This window comes from Thunnus thynnus, chromosome 3 (genome assembly GCF_963924715.1).
Source record: "Thunnus thynnus chromosome 3, fThuThy2.1, whole genome shotgun sequence".
Classification (NCBI taxonomy): Eukaryota; Metazoa; Chordata; class Actinopteri; order Scombriformes; family Scombridae; genus Thunnus; species Thunnus thynnus.
This window is the reverse complement of record NC_089519.1, coordinates 15648337-15666902: the sequence shown is the minus strand read 5'-3', so window position 1 is coordinate 15666902 and position 18566 is coordinate 15648337. Positions and strand designations below refer to the sequence as shown.

The window sequence follows — 18566 nt, the reverse complement described above, 5'->3', positions numbered from 1 at the left end:
TCTCATTATGAGTGATGGATTAATCACAGTTCTAAATCACTGTCTCTGATATATTACATAAAGAACAATCTTTCCTCTTGTCTTTGGTTTACACATATCATAACATACAACTAGTTAATATCCAATGTCAATAAGACATTACATGGACTGCAATGTACATGTGTAATGTACTTTTGTTCTCATAGGCCTAAAAGCTCAATACATCAACATACTGTATATTTATCATGTGAACTCCAACCGTTTTGTCTGATATCTTGTAAACAATGTGGAGGTTTTGGTGACACACCATGATGCCTGTGCAGCGATTAAATATCAACAACAGATTTTTAAAACAAGGTTAGAAGGTCACAGGACCAAACAACATGCAAAAATACAGCATCAACATAGAAATTACATTTCATCATGCCTCTCCTCTAAAGTATAATATATCCTAATATATCTTAAAAATGACTAAAATTATATAATGTATGTGTATATGATGAACTTTGAGACAGAAATATATCCTGTCATCTTTATCAATTTCTATTTGGACATCATGTTGCCATTTAAGCCTAGAATTATCAGTATTTTCTCATTCTTACTCCTTAAATTGTGTTTCAGCTAATCTGAGAAAAATAAGCAGTGCCTCATAATAAACCAGAACTACCTGGAAAAACAAATAAACACCTAAAAAGTAAATAATCATGGTAAACTCTTCACTGCTACAATAGACAGCAGGCTGTCTGTGTATACAGAAGGTGCAGGAATTCTGGGAGAAGAGCAGGCTGGATGTAAGCAGAGCTTTTCAACAATAGACCATCTTTTCAAAGTCTTTGATTTATTTTTACGTTCACCAGAAGAAAAGAATGTGTGTTTTTGTAGATTACAAAGAAGTGATTGATCTCATAGACTGATCCTCTTCTGGTATTTGACTTTATCTCTGTCTGCCAGCTCGGTCTCTTACATCCTCCATGAGGGTCATCATGGAATGAAGTCTAAAGTCTAAAAGATAAAAAGAGAGAAGAAAGTCTTCTGTCTCTACATGGCTCTGCTGTTGAGAGAGCTCATGTTTCATGGCTTTGATTTTAGTTGCATTGTGACAACAGTAACATCTGTGTCATTTTTTATGATGTTTTATTAATTCTGGAATAACCCAGAACTATTCCAGTTTCACATTGTCTCCATTAATGGATACAATTAAAAAGTGAAAAAAAAATTTCTTCTTTGTCTCACAGTTCAGGAGTGATGAGCAAAACTATAAAGTGATTTATACGAGACCACATGGAGACCATAAATACATAATTTCTTCCTTGGTTCATCTTCATCTTTTGATAGTTTTAAATGCAAAGTAAAAACCATAATGACATGAGCATGTGTGTGTGTGTGTGTGTGTGTGTGTGTGTGTGTGTGTGCGTGTGTGTGTGTGTAAATACTATTTCATATAGTATATCAATGTCAGGATAAAGAGTAGGGACAGTAAAAAGGGGAAAAAGAGACATTTTTAATACTGAGCGACAGACCCATGAAATGTATGTGCATCCACAAACATGTTGACACTTTAATTCTCTGCAGGGAGATTTGAGAGGTAAAACGCTGCACATTTAAAAACATGTTAGATTAGATAGATTAGGTTTATTATTTCCCTGTCTTCAACCATTAAAAGTGAATTTGACTGTTTCAAGGTATCCAAATCTAGTTCAATGCAAGTTCCTGAAAAAGCATTAACCGAAACTTCTGAACTCTTGAACTTCAGCCTTTTATTAGGTTTAGTCTTAATATCACATCTTTTTTTCTGGGTCAGTTGACACAGAATCACATCTGTGTTCTTAAGTGGTATAAACCATAAACATAATCCATGAAATAAATGCTTTGATGACAAACAAAACTAAAACTAAATCAAAGACAAATTATAATACTAACAAGTAAACCAGAGTGACCACAGAGAAGTGAATAAATGATATAGATTCTGATTGAAATATTAATTCTACACCCATTAGGTAACAGCACATCAAAAGTAATCATCCATCAGAGGAGCGTGAGAACTTTTTTCTATCTCTGCAGAACACAAATTGTGCAGTGGTTAAATGACAATATAACTGTAAAGAAAGTAGAAGACATAAAACCATGATATGATGAGTGACTCAGCCTTACTAATCTACAGTAGAGCTCTACCTCAACAAATACAATGAGCTTAATCATTCATTTAGATAAATGAGTGTGTAGGGGCTTCTGGAGAGTTCCTCTCTAGATGAACTATCTGAATATGGGACCACTCATGAGAACCACCCCTTAATACTCATCCCCAATTGTTCAATTGATCGAACTGTCTTTCTACCAGCATCAACGGCTAGTTGACCAGCACCAACCACTAGATCACCAACTATTACCACAGGAAATAGTGGATTAAACTCCTCAGCTTTCTTTCTGGCCTCATTCTCATGTCTGTTCTGCACCCTTTCTCTTTCCTCTTTAACTTTTCTTTCAAGCTCTTCCTTTAGTCTTTTCATCTCCCTTTCTTTCTCCTCTCTCTCTCTCTTTCTCTCTGCCTCTCTCTCCTCCCTCTCTCTCTTCCTTTCCTCATTCATCTCCTCCTTCTCCCTCTTCCTCTCCTCCTCTCTCTCTTTCTTCTCCCTCTCTCTGTCAGCCTGGAGTTGGGCATTCATTTTCCTCAGCTGTTTTTCATATTTTTCCTGTAGTTTCCTCTCCAGTTCCTCTTGTTCTCTGCGTATTTGTTCTTCCTTCTCTTTGAGGATGCGTTGCTTCTCCTCTTCGATTATCCTCTCGGCCTCTTGGAACATCTCGTTGGTGTAGTGGCTTCCTCCGTTCTTCTGGACTATATTTCTGATCTTGTGGAGCAGCTCAATGACCTGAGCACCATCCTTCAGATCATTATTGAAGACATGGTACTGGCCGTTACATCTGGCTACAAGTTCCTGCAGGTCTGAGCTTTCACCCAAGAACCCCTCAATAGTGGTATCTTTAAGAAGATCACCATGAGTAAAGAGCACCATGCTGTATCTGTCTGCAGCCTGGCCAAAGATTTCTTGCATCTTCTGCACCGTCTGCTTTTCCTCATCTGTGTATCTTCCCAGCCTGATGACCACCAGGAAGACATGGGGTCCAGGGGCAGCAAAAGAGATGCACTGGGAGATATCTTTACTTGTTTTATCCATGCCAAATCTGGTGTCAAACAGGCCTGGGGTGTCAATAACAGCAACCTGTTGTCCATGCACCACAGCTTCGCCCTTAGAACAGTATACAGTCATAGACTTAGCACTGAACTTTGAGTCAAAGCACCGTCGTCCCAGGATGGTGTTTCCAGTGGCGCTCTTCCCATTCCCAGTCTTCCCCAACATCACTATCCTCAGCTCCGTGTCATTTCTTCTGATGGGTCCTGAATAGAAGAATGATAAGCATTAGATACATACTGACAGTTCAGAATTCATCAACATCAGGGTGTAGATTTATTTTATTTAATACAACTCTTGCAGTGATAGCAAAACATCTATCAGATCTATCAAATGGATAGAACTGTATGGACTGGATCAACAATCATTGAAGTATTACATGATACTATAGTTGTTATGACTCGTTATTTAAAGTGCCAGCTCTCTGTAGATCCAGAGCATATAGTCAGATAAAAGTATGTGAGATTATTAATTTTTAAATGATCAAAGAAATCACTTGTTTAAGAAGACAGAAGTAGATTTGATTAAATGAGTAGGAAAATGAATGCAAAATATCTTATGAATGTTAAATAAATAATCAATACTATATCATTATCACTATATTAATAAATAATCACATGGATAACTTGTGTAAAATATGTAAATAAAACAATAATTTGTGAAATTATTTCAGAAATTATTAAAAACTCAACTCATTTTCATGTTCTTATTTTCATAATGAAAGAGTTTTACTTTTTATTCCATGATGGAATTTTTTATTTCAAAATGCCTTTTTTCAAAAGTCAAGTTTTACTTCATAATGGTATTTTTACGTTTATTTCGTGACAAGCATCTTCAAAGAGATATAGATTTCTTATTATATGTAATTGTTTGTGTTTGCAAACGTGTGCTCACACTTCATTTGATACTCAAATGGGAGCAGTTGTGGCTCAGGAGGTAGAGCGGGTCGTTCACTAATTGGAAGATGGGCTCTTCGATTCCCAGCTCCTCCAGTCTGCATGTCGATGTGTGCTTGCGCAAGATACTGAACCCCAAATTGCTCCTGATGGCTGTGCTATCAATGTGTAAATGTGTATAAATGATTAGATTTCCTCTGATGGGCAGGTTGGGACCTTGCATGTACCCATTCAGCGTGTCAATAAGTGAATGTCATTTGTAGTGTAAAAGCGCTTTGAGTGGTCGGACGACTAGAAAGGCGCTATACAAGTACAGTCCATTTACCATTACCATTAAGGAGTAGAAGGCAGGACTGGAGAGTAGTGTAACCATCATTTACCAAAAACAAATAAATAGTCATAATTCCTAGAGAGAGAGTAGGTGTCTGTGCGTGTGTGTGTGTGTGTGTGTGTGTGTGTGTGAGCAACAGTAAGGGTAAGTGTCATGGAAGTGTGACACTTCATAGCCATAAATAAAGTGATATAAGTATATTATGACATTACCAGCTCCAGTTATTACATTTTTAATGATTTTTTTAAACCCAGCTAATAATGTAACAACCAGCCAATAATGGAATAACGTATTACATTATGCACAAAAAGTTATTACATTATTGGTTTAGAAATGTTATTACATTATGGGTAAGTTATTACATTATTGACTTTTATTACATTAATAATGGAGATATTGTTTCTGGCTATTTTTTTTTGGCAGTTATTACATTAACAGCAGTTATTTCATTATTGGCTGCTCCAGCCCGTCATTCTGGGTGCACATGAGAGCTGCTGCATGCTTTTGTCAGACAATCACAGCCGGGCGGCCCCTTTACTCTCACTGCCAGAAGGGGGAGAGAAAAGTCCTGCACTTCAGCTTTAACCAAATGTTATTTGGACTAGTATCAACCATGCAGGGGGAACAGATGTATGCAGTGTTGTCTGCAGTTTAAGGGTAGTATTCTCATTTCTTGTAAATCAAGGAGGGAGGGTTGAACAAAGTCTGACTGTCTGTATTCTTTATTATAAAAAGTTGGATAAGCACAGGACTGACTTCACGTTTTGTCACCATAGTCAGGGACCGGGGAACAGCTTTGTGTGTGAGCGTCTGACATGCTGTCAGCCGCTCCGCTGTTCCGGTGCTGAACCAACAATTCCCTCACGGGCTCTTGCTGCATATGGGCTGTGTTGGACCAGTGCCACAAGCCTAGACCCCGGGGGAGGGTCTCGTTTGACCGGACAGTTGAGTGGTCATTTTACATAAGGACATTTTAAGTGTTTTGTGTTTAGTTTTGTCTGTTACTGTCCTGATTTATTCTTAGAGTTATTTGTGACGTTTTATAGATCTTAAAAGCAGCAGCAGTATATTGGTGGGAACGGGGCCAACTGGGGGAAAGATAGCTGATAGGTATGGGGAGATACATGACTGTCTCGGCTAGTTTAGTCTGTACGCCCCATAGTAGTGTGAAATCAAGTATGCCTATTTAGGGTGGAATCATGTGTGGCAAGTATTATCATCGGTCCATGAAAATGCTGTTGTCTGAACTCATTGCTGTAAAATAAAGTCTATATATTTTTTGTATATTTTTGTCAGTGTGTAACCTCAAATCTCTGACACCGGACCATACCTGAAAAAAGGTGGTGGCAGCGGTAACTTTTCAGCCAGTCCAGTATTAAATATTCATACCAACAGCAAGGTGTATTACACTAGTATACGTCTATAGAAGTATTAGTCTATCAGAGCTACAATAGCACACTATATAAAATTAGATTCATCAGTGATCATTGTTTTCACATCATAAAATACTAGTACTAAGTAAAACATGGATACAGTAGTATCATGACTTACCTAAGTTGCTGGCCATGTTTGGGTTGTAAAAGTTGCGAAGTGAAGACACAGAATTCAGAGTTTATCTGCTGCAGCTGCTTTTGAGCGTTCCTATGCACCAAACCACTCCCACAAGCTGCACTGTTCACATAGTGAGAGTGAAACTAAATCAAGCCAATGATTAACTCTGCATACAGTATTGCCTTCATTATATATATGAAACAATCAGTTAAATATTGCAGTTTCCCAATGACCATGTCTGTGTTTCCTATTTCTTTGGGTTGATTTATATCTTCTGAAAGTACCCACTGCTGTTTTACTTTTATTTTCTGTTTGAATAGATTGTCAGTTTACATCTATTTGTGTAGAGCTTATTAAGCATCACAGTTTGTCCTGTGTTTCCATGACAGCAGTCTTCTGTAACCACTCCTCTTCATTTCCAGGAGATCCCTGTGTTAACTGTAAACCTCAAACCTTGCTCTCCCTTCCCTGTCCACCCACAGGTAATGGCAGCACTTTTTCAAAACTGCAGATAATGCCTATTTGAATAAATGGATAAACAGAATAAAATATATAAATGCACCAGAAATTGGAAACAATTCATTTAGTTGCTAAAACGCAACTTGTTGTGAAATGTTAATTCATTTTTTAAACCAGATTTTGTTTTAAATCAATTATTGCTTATCATTTATGACTTTTTATTTCATTATGTCACTTTTAATGTTTTTGCTCATCACAGTGTTGCCTTCCTTTCAGCGGTCTCCCCAACTGCCAGCCAGCAAGATGTTGGCAGAGTAACCAAATCATTCTTTTATTCTTGTCTGTACTTGTGCTCAATTTTCACTCTTCATGCATAATTTTTTACCTTTTTCACACAATGTAACTCAGAGCTCAGACCAACACATTTTGCACTACAAGCCTCAGAGTGGCAGGACTGAGACCACATTGGACCAGATCCTCAGGACTAGTTTTCACAAATAGAATAAAGGTTTTACAAATCTGAAAATGTGTTTTAATGACTTTAGAGTCTCCTTGTTAATCTAGTCCAGATTTGACAAGTCCACGTATAGTGGTTTTTGATGTGGACCTGGTCTGCTGCAGTCTGGATTAAGAAATTTCCATAAGCAAAAAAAAAGTTTAACAAATCTGAAAGTGGGTTTAAACAGCATTAATGCATTTGTTACGATGTCTAACAGTTTTTAACAGGAGTAAGTGTAGCGGAAACTGAGAATCAGCCGCTAAATATCATTATTTATGTTTCCCTCAACTTTCCCCGTAACCCCCAAATCGGAAGCTCCCAATCAGCAGCTAACTTGAGTGTCATAGACTCCATGTTTTTGTTTTTGTTTTTTTGGTAATTCCAACAACTGTATGACTGATGACTGTACAAAACTGCTTTGTTTGCAAGGAAAACATCAAATGCATTAATCACAAACAACTACCACTGTGACAATTCAATTCAAATTACTTTTTTCAATTGATGTAGAAAACTTAAAGGCATCCTTAAGTCTTAAAATTGTGTATGTTTATTCCCATATTATAGTTTCTAAATAAAGTTGTTTTTAAGAAAAACTTTGCATTCACCACCACTTCCCGCAAACAACGGCAGCTAGAAGTAGCAGCAGTAGCAGCTGTAGGTTCCATCAGAAGTGCCACAACTTCATGCTGCTGCTACTATTTGAGCTTGCTGTTTCTCCAGTAACAGTCAGTAAGACCAGACGGCTTTCCAGTCAGTAACATCAGATTCCTCTCTTTCAGCTCTCTCAGCTTCTCTCCATGATGTTACACCTCAGATCATTCTCTTCCCTGGCTAGGTAAATAATGACTCTTTTATTTTGTGCATTAATAATATTTAATATACAATAGTTGGTACCTACAACTTGAAGATGTGACTCTCACACACATCATCATTCATTTCCTTTAACATCAACAATGAGATCTGCCCTGAATAGTCTTCTTCCAGTCACTCTGGTCTATCTTCCAGTAAGTTAAAGTATCTATTACACTTTCTCAGCCAAGTTATTAATAAATGTTTTATGTACCAACGTTATTTTTATACCCTCTCACTTATCTATGTTTCTGTCACACCTTGGGCTGATATTATTTCTGAAAATGTTTCATTTTGCTGGCAAAACTATATTTAATGATTTCATCATACAACTTTACCATAGATATGTTAAACATCTTCCACTACATTGTAATCTGTTTTCCAACTGCCATGCACTTTTCAATGAATTTTTTTGGCAACACTTATTAAACTAAAACTGTATTTTTTTTTTTTCTTTTACCTGGGTGCGGGGCTTGAACCAGGCCTGCAAGCAAGAGCAGCTGGAACCTTTTTGGTTTCCAGCGTGCTGAAAAAAAACAAAACTATCTGTCTGTCAAAGTGATGCAACCACTTGGTGGCATTACTTTGACACCTTGAGTGTCTGAATGTTAGTCATTCCTTTATTATACATGAATAATTTAGACATTTTCACTGGTTGTTATTTTGCTGTATAGATGCTGTCACTATATAAGAGGAGCATTGTACCATTTAACCTTAGTGTTTTATGCACATGTATTTACCTCCTTTTGATATGGCTCCTTACAATCTATAGCATCCGGCCCTAGTTGTCATGTTCCATGCAATGTTTGAGACTAGATGAGTGTACAAACACACACAAACACATGGTTGACAAGAAATATTTTTATTAAAGCATGTTTGAAGATCTAAAAGTTAGTTCACATCTTAGCTAGCACAGTATATACGTTGATATACAAAAATGAATTGCTCAAAAAAGAATTTGAGTTTTGACCTTTTTACATCTCTTTGAATTTGACAACATCAGGAATTGTGCCTTTTGGCAGATAAAATAGTGACTGAGAAAAAACACATTGTTCAGCATCCAGAGTGGTTTTACAGTTTCCCTATTTCCTGTTTCTGTCGCCATATTGTGAAAGAGGCCTATTATGAATATGAGTTTCACCCACCTTCATAAAATTATTTATAAAAGTAGCTGGGAGATCTTCTGTGTAATATCCCAAAAAATCTGTTTGATTGAATATGACAAACTCTGTCCTCAACAAGCCAATGAAGTTTTAATAACTGACACCTCCCAGCATAACTCCTTGGCTCAAGCCTTAGGATGACTTTCACCAGTTTGTTTTGTGCTTCATGAAGTTTCTGTTTCAACTTTTTGGTAAGAGCCCAATATCAAGAACTAACAGCATAGTCAAAATAACACTGGACTAGGCAGGAGGCCACTACCTTCAGACTGTTTCTGTCCAACAAGTTTGCCTTCCTGACTTGATATTTAATTTTGACATTTACTTTGCCCGGTACTTTTAAAGCCATTGTGGCGCCACCTAGGTTGTTATCAAGGATACATCCCAAGTAATTAACAGAGCATTTCTGGACTACTGATTCTCCCCCAGTCTTAATAGCCAACCCAGAGTCCTTACTTAGCTTAGACTTCGACAAGATTTGTACCGAACTGTTAAAGAAGCCTGCTATCTGTCAACCAGGTCCTTATACTATTTAACTCGTCAAATAATACCTGCTGTAACTTCATTTTATCTGGGACACCAAGAGAGCTGAGTCATCTGCGTATAATAACAAAGGACTTGCAGAGTCAGCTTTCATGTCATTAATAAAAAAGAAAAAGAGGAAGGGTGCCCAAGACACTGCCTTGTGGCACGCCACAGGTGATGGGTAATTCTTCAGAGAGGTATCCACCAACCTCAACATGGTGGTACCTCCCTGACAGATATGCTACCCAGCCAAGAGCTGTATCATTCATGCCAAGTGCATTTAACTTAGAACGAAGAATTCCATGGTCGACTGTGTTGAAAGCCTTTTGCAGATCAAGTAAGACCAGACCACATATATTCCCATTATTAGTCAATTTCTCTTCTTATTAGATCAGTAAGATATAAAACACAGGTTTCAGTGGAGTAAGATTTTCTAAAACCTGATTGTAAAACAGAAAACAATATTGTGTTTGTATATGTACACATAAAGTTGTCCATAGACAGCTTTTTCAAACACCTTGAGATAACACTCAAGATTGACACTGGCCTATACTTTCTGGGGTCCAATTTGCTCCCTTTTTTGTAAACTGGAGTAATTTACTCTGCTCTCGAGAAAGATTAAATATATTGGTTACATATGGGGATATTACTTCAGATGCATCCCTTAAAAATCTAGCACTTAATACCATCCAGCCCAGTTAGCTCCCTCAGCATCTTAGCCACTTTTTCAGCAGATACTTTGCAAAATGAAAAAGAACCACTCTTTACACCTAGATCTCAATAATAATTTAAAAACTAAATTTACCCCATACATCCCGGTCTTATTTGGCAATTGCAAAACAAATATGCTTGCCACAGAGGTAAAAAAATAATAATAAATTCAACATCGGTGTGCAGTTTATCGATGGTTCATTCGTGCCCTTTGATGTTTGATGATGCTGTTCATTGCTTATTGTATAGTCTATGAATGTTTATTCAGCGTTTGACGTGGTTACGTTTGCCTGTCAGGGACATCAATATGGTGGTTGATACTGTTTGTCATTTGAAATATTATGGTGTTTAATGGATAATATTTGCATCATATGGTAATCGATTTAAGTAATTGGTTAAATATATTATGTTTCATGATGTTTATATAGACCTATGATCACTATAATTTAGAGGTATGCATTAAAGAATTATTTCCTAGATGTATTGATGATTTATCTGATATATTTGGATGTGATAAATAACTATTAGTGAATCACTGATGACTTATTTTGATTTGTTGGGGAGAAAAAAGTAACAAATGCAGTTGAGATGTGATGCAGACTTAAAGAAAAAGAAGTAATCCAGCATGCAGTTGTTGGTAATTAAGGCAGCAGCCTGATACTGTATGTTTATTTTCTCTTTATGGTTTTTATTTAAAGGTTATCAACCTGACAAACTCCTTAAAACTCCAGCTAAATGAAATATCTTTGTATGGAAACCAACTGCTGTGGACTGTGAAAAACTTTAATAAATACAAAGAAAGAAGATTTGTCAAAAAGGAGTTGAGCTGTCCAGTGTGTCCTTTGTTGCCCTCTGAGCCATTTCCAAGTTTAGGCAGACATGAGGCAGAAAAGTTCAAATAACTCGACAATATATATAAGAGTATGGTAAATGGACTGTACTAGTATAGCACCTTTCTAGTCTTCCGACCACTCAAAGCATTTTTAAACACTACAAATCACATACACCCATTCACACACTGAATGGGTACAGGGGCTACCATGCAAGGTCCCAACCTGCCCATCAGAGGAAACTAACCATTCACACACATTCATACACTGATGGCACAGCCATCAGGAGCAATTTGGGGTTAAGTATCTTGCCCAAGGACACATCGGCATGTGGACTGGAAGAGCCGGGAATCGAACCACTGATCTCCCGATTAGTGGACGACTCACTCTACCTCCTGAGCCACAGCCACTACGTATTACATTACTTTGTAATTGAATTTTGTAATAAACTTGCATTATAATAAGGGAGCTCAGCCCACATTTTTATTGCATTGTCCTGATGGGATTGTACTGTTTATTATCTGATGATATGACGGACATAAAAGCTGGTGTAGGTTCAGTTTTGATCATCAGGTGCAGGTTGATGATAAAACCAAGGTAATGTAAAATTACATTTATCAACAGTCACTGGGGAAAATGCCATTAAGAAATAAAAAGATAATATAAAAAGTGATTTTGAAATAAAAAATGATACTATATATAGAGAACATAGAACTTTTGATGATGATGATGATGTCTTTAATTTATTGGTCCATTTTATTCTACTCTTTTAATTCACAGGAGTATTTCATTCAATTTGGATTTCTTAAATATCATTTATTTTCATTAATTCTCATATTGACCCACATTGTAGTACATTATGTTATCAAGAAGTTTATCTCAATAGCACATATACACAAAGACAATTCAAAGAGCTTTATAAGATTCTTTAAAACATTAAACTGAAAGTAAAGCATAAAACATTTCAAAGAATAAATGGATAGTAGCCATTCTTAGAAATTAAAAGCAGAAAAATAGACAACAAATACAAGATACAAGGTAAATATGAAGCAGTGGAGATGAAAGAGAAAACCAGGATTTAAAGGTAGTCAATGTTTTGTCAAGTATATATTCCAGAGGTTTGTTCCAGCTCAGTGGTGGATATTAACTAAAAGCAGCTTGAAGGTTTAGTTTGAACTTCGAGAACTATTAGCAGACCTCTGATGACCTGAGAGGCCAAGAATGTTCATATGGTAAAAGACAGTCAGAGATGCGTGGTGGTGCTGAACCACTGAGACAGTACAGACAGACTGTAATTTTAACTATGTTCTCTGACACACTGGAAGCCAGTGAAGAGTCCTGAGCACTGGTGTGATGTGTTCAGTTTTCTTGGTCTTTGTTAGGACTTTAGCAGCATTCTGAATAATCTAGAGTTACATACCTGGACTACAGATTGGACTGGACTCAGATCTTTCATTATGCTTAATTTTTTTGATGCACCCATACACCTAAAATGTTTTCATCTTTTGTCTAGATGTTTCTTTTTTTCTTTTCTTTTTTTGTTTTTGGATTATATAACATGGTATTGAGAGAAAAAAAAATATTTCAGCTGTTTTGTAGTTGGAAATACTACTACTCTCATTGAAAGCATGTCAAAGTTAAATTAAAAAGGCCAAGATATTGAGCCTTGGGGAACTCCACATCATGTTTGTTTGCTCAGATGTGTAGTTGTCAAGTAACACAGATATAAGACTTGAACAATTCAGGACTGTTTCTAAGATCCCACCCAGGTTCTCCAGTCCGTGTAGTCATATTATATGGTCAACTATGTCAAAGGCAGTCAGTAGGACTAGGACTGAATCATTTCCTGAATCAGTTTCTAAATAATTTTTTCAGATTGAATGTTGTCAAAGTAACAATACAAGATTAAAGTCATTTAGTCACTAGTAGTACAATATTTCACCATGATTTGATAAGTTGATATGGTTCTGTAGTTGGTAATCACAGATGTATCCAGGCTGTTCTATTTTTAAAGGAGGCTTAATGACTGCAGTTTTCCAGGCATTAGAAAAATACCTGATGTTAGATTAATAATGTTAATACTATTGATTATTACCAGCAAATCTGTCACCCCTCCCAAAGAAACTTGTTGGAGGAGCATCAAGACAGTTTACATTACAGTGGAAGATGCTCCAATTTCTATTATTATTGTGGTGATTTTAAACTTTTAAAAACTAATCTAATAGCTTAAATTTTATCACTACAGAAAATAATGAACTCTTTGTATTTGTCAGTTTATCAGTGGTAGCAAATAGATGTATTATTGACAGTTGCTGAATTTAAATTGTAAATGTATTTCTAAAATTAAATCTGTATGTTAATTTAAATTAAATCTGTATGTTAAATTGAGGTGACAATGTTATTACCATCCAGCATCATAGTGAGAGGAAGGGATTGAATTTAAAGATTGTTTACTTCACACCAGCACAGCAGCACATAAATAAAAAGACAAACAGAAAAAACAAATCAGAGAATTGTACAATCATTATCAGGTTGCTGATGTACTGTTTGCCTTCTCAGCCTTTCTCTTTCCTCTTCCAGTTCTCTTTCACGTTGTTCTTCTAAACGTCTTTGCATACTTGCAATTTCTCTCTCTCTTTCCTCTCGCTCTCTCCTCCTTTCTGCTTCTCTTTCCTCCCTCTCTCGCTCTCTCTCCCACTCCCTCCTCTCCCTTTCCCTCCTCCTCTCCTCCTCTCTCTTTCTCCTCTCCCTCTCTATCTCAGCCTGACGTTGGGCACGAATTTTCTTCATCTCTTTTTCATGATGTTCTTGTAGTTTCCTCTCCAGTTCCTCTTGTTCTCTGCGTATTTGTTCTTCTTTCTCTTTGAGGATGCGTTGTTTCTCCTCCTCGATTGCTCTCTCGGCCTCTTGGAACATCTCATTGGTGTAGTGGCTTCCTCCGTTCTTCTGGACTATATTTCTGATCTTCTGGAGCAGCTCGATGACCTGAGCACCATCCTTCAGTTTATTATTGAAGACATGGTACTGGTTGTTACATCTGACCACGAGTTCCTGCAGGTCTGAACTTCCATCCAAGAACTCCTCAATAGTGGTATCTTCAAGAAGATCACCACCAGTAAAGAGCACCATGCTGTATCTGTCTGCAGCATGACCAAAGATTTCTTGAATCTTCTGCACTGTCTGCTTTTCCTCATCTGTGTATCTTCCCAGCCTGATGACCACCAGGAAGACATGGGGTCCAGGAACAGCATAATAGATGCACTGGGAGATATCTTTACTCGTTTTAGCCATGCCAAACCTGGTGTCAAACAGGCCTGGGGTGTCGACAACAGCAACCTGTTGTCCATGCACCACAGCTTTTCCCATAGAACAGTCTACAGTCATAGACTTAGCACTGAACTTTGATTCAAAGCACCATCGTCCCAGGATGGTGTTTCCAGTGGCGCTCTTCCCATTCCCAGTCTTCCCCAACATCACTATCCTCAGCTCATCATGATTTTGTTCTGTATGGAAGAATAAATAACATTAGATGTAAATGGTATTCTAGGTATTCAAAAGCTTTCACAAACTGCATCAACATCAAGTATTTACAGTTTTAAGTCTGTGAATAAGAAAGTTATTTCAAACATTGATGGCAAAATATTCCTTCATCTCTCTATACCTGTTTCTCATCGCAAAAATAACAAGCAGTTTTCCAAAGAGCAGTATGCAGTAATGAATTAATTAACTTATTTGATGATTTAAAAAACACATATAACACTGCACTCATTACATACAGTAGAAATCACTGAGGATGAAAACACAATAAAGTCTGAGGGCTAATTTCCATTGTGGTCCTCTAGTAACAGTTAACACACCACAACACATATTTATCACGTTTGCTTGTGTAAAACATAAAGCTTAGTTACAAATACTGTCAAAAGCGTCCATCAAGAAGTCACCTGATCACACCTGAGGCACCCTGCCTGCCCAGATGTCATCACTTCACTTTAACAACAATATATGCTGACTTCCTCCCTTTGTTCTTTCGTTGACCCTACATGATAGTGTAAAAAAAAAGGTATTCACCATCTTGTGCTCTGCTTTACTGTGGATTTTTCTTGTAAACAAAAGTTATGTTTACATTCAATGTCACTCATTAATATGCATTGTGTGCGTCCTTGAGGCCTAACGTCATAAAACAAGTGAAAATCTGATTTATTTTTTTTTCCCTGCACTGTTTACATTCATGTTTACTAGCTGCTTCTTCCTTGTTGGTGCTTTACAGCCACCTGTAGATCAGTAGAATGGTGTGAAACCATTGACAGGACTACATGCATGTGTCAATTGATGCTCCTATGGCGCACTGCAAGCGTCAGGTTTGAAATTCCAACACCACAGAACCAACACAAATTTGTCATTTTGTCCTTGTTTTAACCGCTAGTTGGATGTAATGAATGAATGAAAAAGAGAAATGCAGAGGAGGAAAATGAAACTGAAACTAAGAGCGTCCCCGTCCACAGTAAATCATTTGTTGACTGTTTGATGGTTATTTCTTTGTGCGTTAAAACGTGACTGCCGTGAAATAATCAGAATATAACGTTGTATTTCTCTCATTCAGAGGTTTTGTTCTCACTACCGCTCGCTCTCCTTGCTCGACCACCGCTGTGCTCTCTCTCTCTCACGCTCGCTCGCTCGCGCTCAGCTGGCTTGCGCTATCTCTCTATTTTTCGGCTGCAGAGAAAACAGCCGCTAGTCGCTGGGTCCGCATTTGACGCTCCAAAAATCGAAACAAGGTCGGAGTAGGCGCGTCAAGGCAGTTTCACGCGCGTCATGACGCCTCTAGTGCGTGTTCGGCCATTAAAAAGAATAGCTGTACTTCAAAACGCGCGCGTCAGACGCTTCCAGTGCGTTTAGGACTTTAGGAAGAGGAGGGGTCGGTGGATGGTTAATACGTTTTTTGGCTGCACGTTGGAAATCAGCAGAAAGTACGGTTCGAGACCACCTCGAAACTAATGTCCGCTTCCCGTTTCAATACCTACCTGTAGATGAATAGTAATGTTCTCATAATGAGATTTCTATCATATTACCAATGAGCTGAGAGGAGATTTTAGGATTTGAGGGCACCGCTGGGTACTATCAATCTTGGAAGGAACAGTACAGTAGTATCAAAGTGACTTACCATAGGAGTAGTATTGGCTGTCCATGTTATAGAGTGCAGGTGCAAGTAGTGATGAACAAAATTCTCAAAAAGTCTCTCAATTGCTTCTCCTTATGTCTCCTAGCAGTAAACCACACCCACAATTATTTCAGTGTTGGTTTCACAATGAAACTGAAACTGAGTCATGACCGGTTCAGTTAAAGCAGGGGTTTTTACAGACATCATATTTACACTTCTCTTTCTATATTGTGTTGTCAAAGACAGAATTTTGAATCATATAAAGACATTGCTGTTATCAGTTATACATACAATGAGCAAAACTGAGAAGGGATAAAGGTGTATTTACATGCAAACACACAGATGTTTTCATGCCAACCGTTGCAACTTTCATTGTTACTTTCGATGACAATTGAACTTCAGTGAGTGCTTGTTCTCTGTTGTGCTGTGTCATAACTGCAGTGTAGATTAATATAGCACTACACAGTGAGAATCTCCTGTTTAGGCTGTTTATCAAGTACTTCGTACAATGTGCTGGGTGGTTTTCTGCTTCAGTGTGCTTTCACTGTACAGAGGACCAAATCTCACTCATTAGTAAGTAATGCAACCATGCAACTAAAGACAAAAAGATTGCACCGGCGCTGTACTAAGATGTTGATTTTCATTAATTAATCCCAACGTAATCTCTATATTGTAAGCAAGACACCATGAATAAATAATCACTGGGGAAAACAAAATTTTGAGATGACCCTAAAGATAAAATTAATCACGTGCAACAATTTTTAATAAATTTTAATACTATATTTTAATAATTCAATTCATTTATTCATTGATTCAATTATCTATATATAATTAAGTCAGGTTTGAGCCTCCATACTCCTGCAAAAGAGTTCGTTTTAGAGGACCCTGTTTGTTGGTGTACTTTCCTGTATCTTTCCACCCCTCCATTCTTCTCATTTCCAACTTGAATACAGCTCTTTAAACCTAACAGACATTCCACTATGTCAGGATGATGTGTTTGAGTAGGTGCACGAGTCAGTCTGCTGATTATCAGACTTGAGCTTATGTATCCACCCTTCCTGCATATCCCCAGCAACCCCTGCTCACCCCTCCCTCCACCATTTACAAGAAATGGCAGCAGTTCTTTCAAACTGCATGAAGTGCTGCACACATCTGTTCCCCCTATGGAAAGAAAATGTAACTGCGTTTGTTCTGTGTTTCTAAAGTGCTCTGTTACTATAAACAGGACGTACTGTTCAGAAACAGTGTGTCCAGGCTGAGAGCTTATGAGTGTGATCAGCCTGATGTCATGGTGATGAGGTTTCATGAATGAGCTCTTAACCAGAGAGGGGTTCACCTTAACTTCAGTCAGACCCATTTCAAAGGGAGACAGTCTGTGCTCTTGCGAAGAATGAGGGCAGCACATCTACAGTACAGGCACCTTTTTGGTTTTCTTAGTTCTAGCTTTGGCATTAAACAGTCGAGCCAAGTGCAAGAAAGAAATAGGTCTTTGCAGTGACAGCTGTAAACGGGGTCAGAAAAGTCTTCTCAGGTCACATCTGAGAAAGAGGTCTTTGTGTTGTCTACCCTTGTGCTGATGATTGCTGTAAATGAGGGTAGAAAAGTTCACTGACAGGTCACGTCTTTATGTGTCCACATATTTTTGCTTTAATCTCTAAAGCATGGCATGTACTGTATGTTTTACAACTCTGGGTGTACTTTATCATTTTCTTTTGAAACCCTGCTGTCTGCCTCTGTAAATCTACTCAGAAATTTTTTCCCAGCTGGTTTTATGTCAAACACTAACCAGCATACATCTAAAATCTTAGTTTATTTCTTTGTGCAATACTTTAAAGTAAAATTTTGTGTTGTTACTGGTGTTATTGAAAGGTCAGAGTCAGCACATGTTGCAGGTTTTGTCAACCTAATTCTACATGTTATGATCAATTTGTATTTCATGTAATTAAAGGGTAACTACTTTTTTATGCTGTACACATAGTCACGTCATATGATGTTAATACATGTGATTTTTCCAACAGTACTCAGAGTATTTGCTTAATCGTGACATATTAGGCAAGACTGAGTTATAGAGTTGTGAAGTGGGAGGGGGGCTGGTGGTTCGAGCAGTGTTTTTCCTCATTGTCTTCCCATTATAAATTTGTCTTCAAATGATCTTCTCAATATTACCGGCATAGAAACACTGGACACTCCTGGATAATGTAATGATCCTATATGTTTATATTATTACCACCAGTTATAATTACTTCCACTTCGTGTCTAAGAAATCACATTTTGTCCATGATTTTGGCATGACTGACGGCTAAGAATACTACATTACCCATGAGCCTATGCTACCGTTGCAATGGAGAAGAAAACATGGACATGAATCAGAGTAGTAATGAATTAAACTTCGACTTTTTATCAAAGAACCAGTAATTTTCTAACTCTTGA

At 37.5% G+C, this 18566-nt stretch overlaps 2 protein-coding genes across 2 annotated transcripts; both read right to left on the bottom strand.

The window, feature by feature from the left end:
- Positions 1–1485: 1485 nt before the first annotated feature.
- LOC137179629 (GTPase IMAP family member 9-like) lies at positions 1486–6067 on the bottom strand. Its single transcript, XM_067584457.1, has 2 exons — positions 5946–6067; positions 1486–3373 (listed from the first exon to the last, which is right to left on the bottom strand). Exons 1-2 carry the CDS (start codon positions 5959–5961, stop codon positions 2253–2255), a joined length of 1137 nt encoding a protein of 378 aa, XP_067440558.1. The 5' UTR covers positions 5962–6067; the 3' UTR covers positions 1486–2252.
- Positions 6068–10265: 4198 nt separating this feature from the next.
- Positions 10266–16250, bottom strand: LOC137179634 (GTPase IMAP family member 4-like). The gene is made up of 2 exons (XM_067584461.1): positions 16140–16250; positions 10266–14481 (listed from the first exon to the last, which is right to left on the bottom strand). Exons 1-2 carry the CDS (start codon positions 16162–16164, stop codon positions 13484–13486), a joined length of 1023 nt encoding a protein of 340 aa, XP_067440562.1. The 5' UTR covers positions 16165–16250; the 3' UTR covers positions 10266–13483.
- Between the last annotated feature and the right edge of the window lie 2316 nt (positions 16251–18566).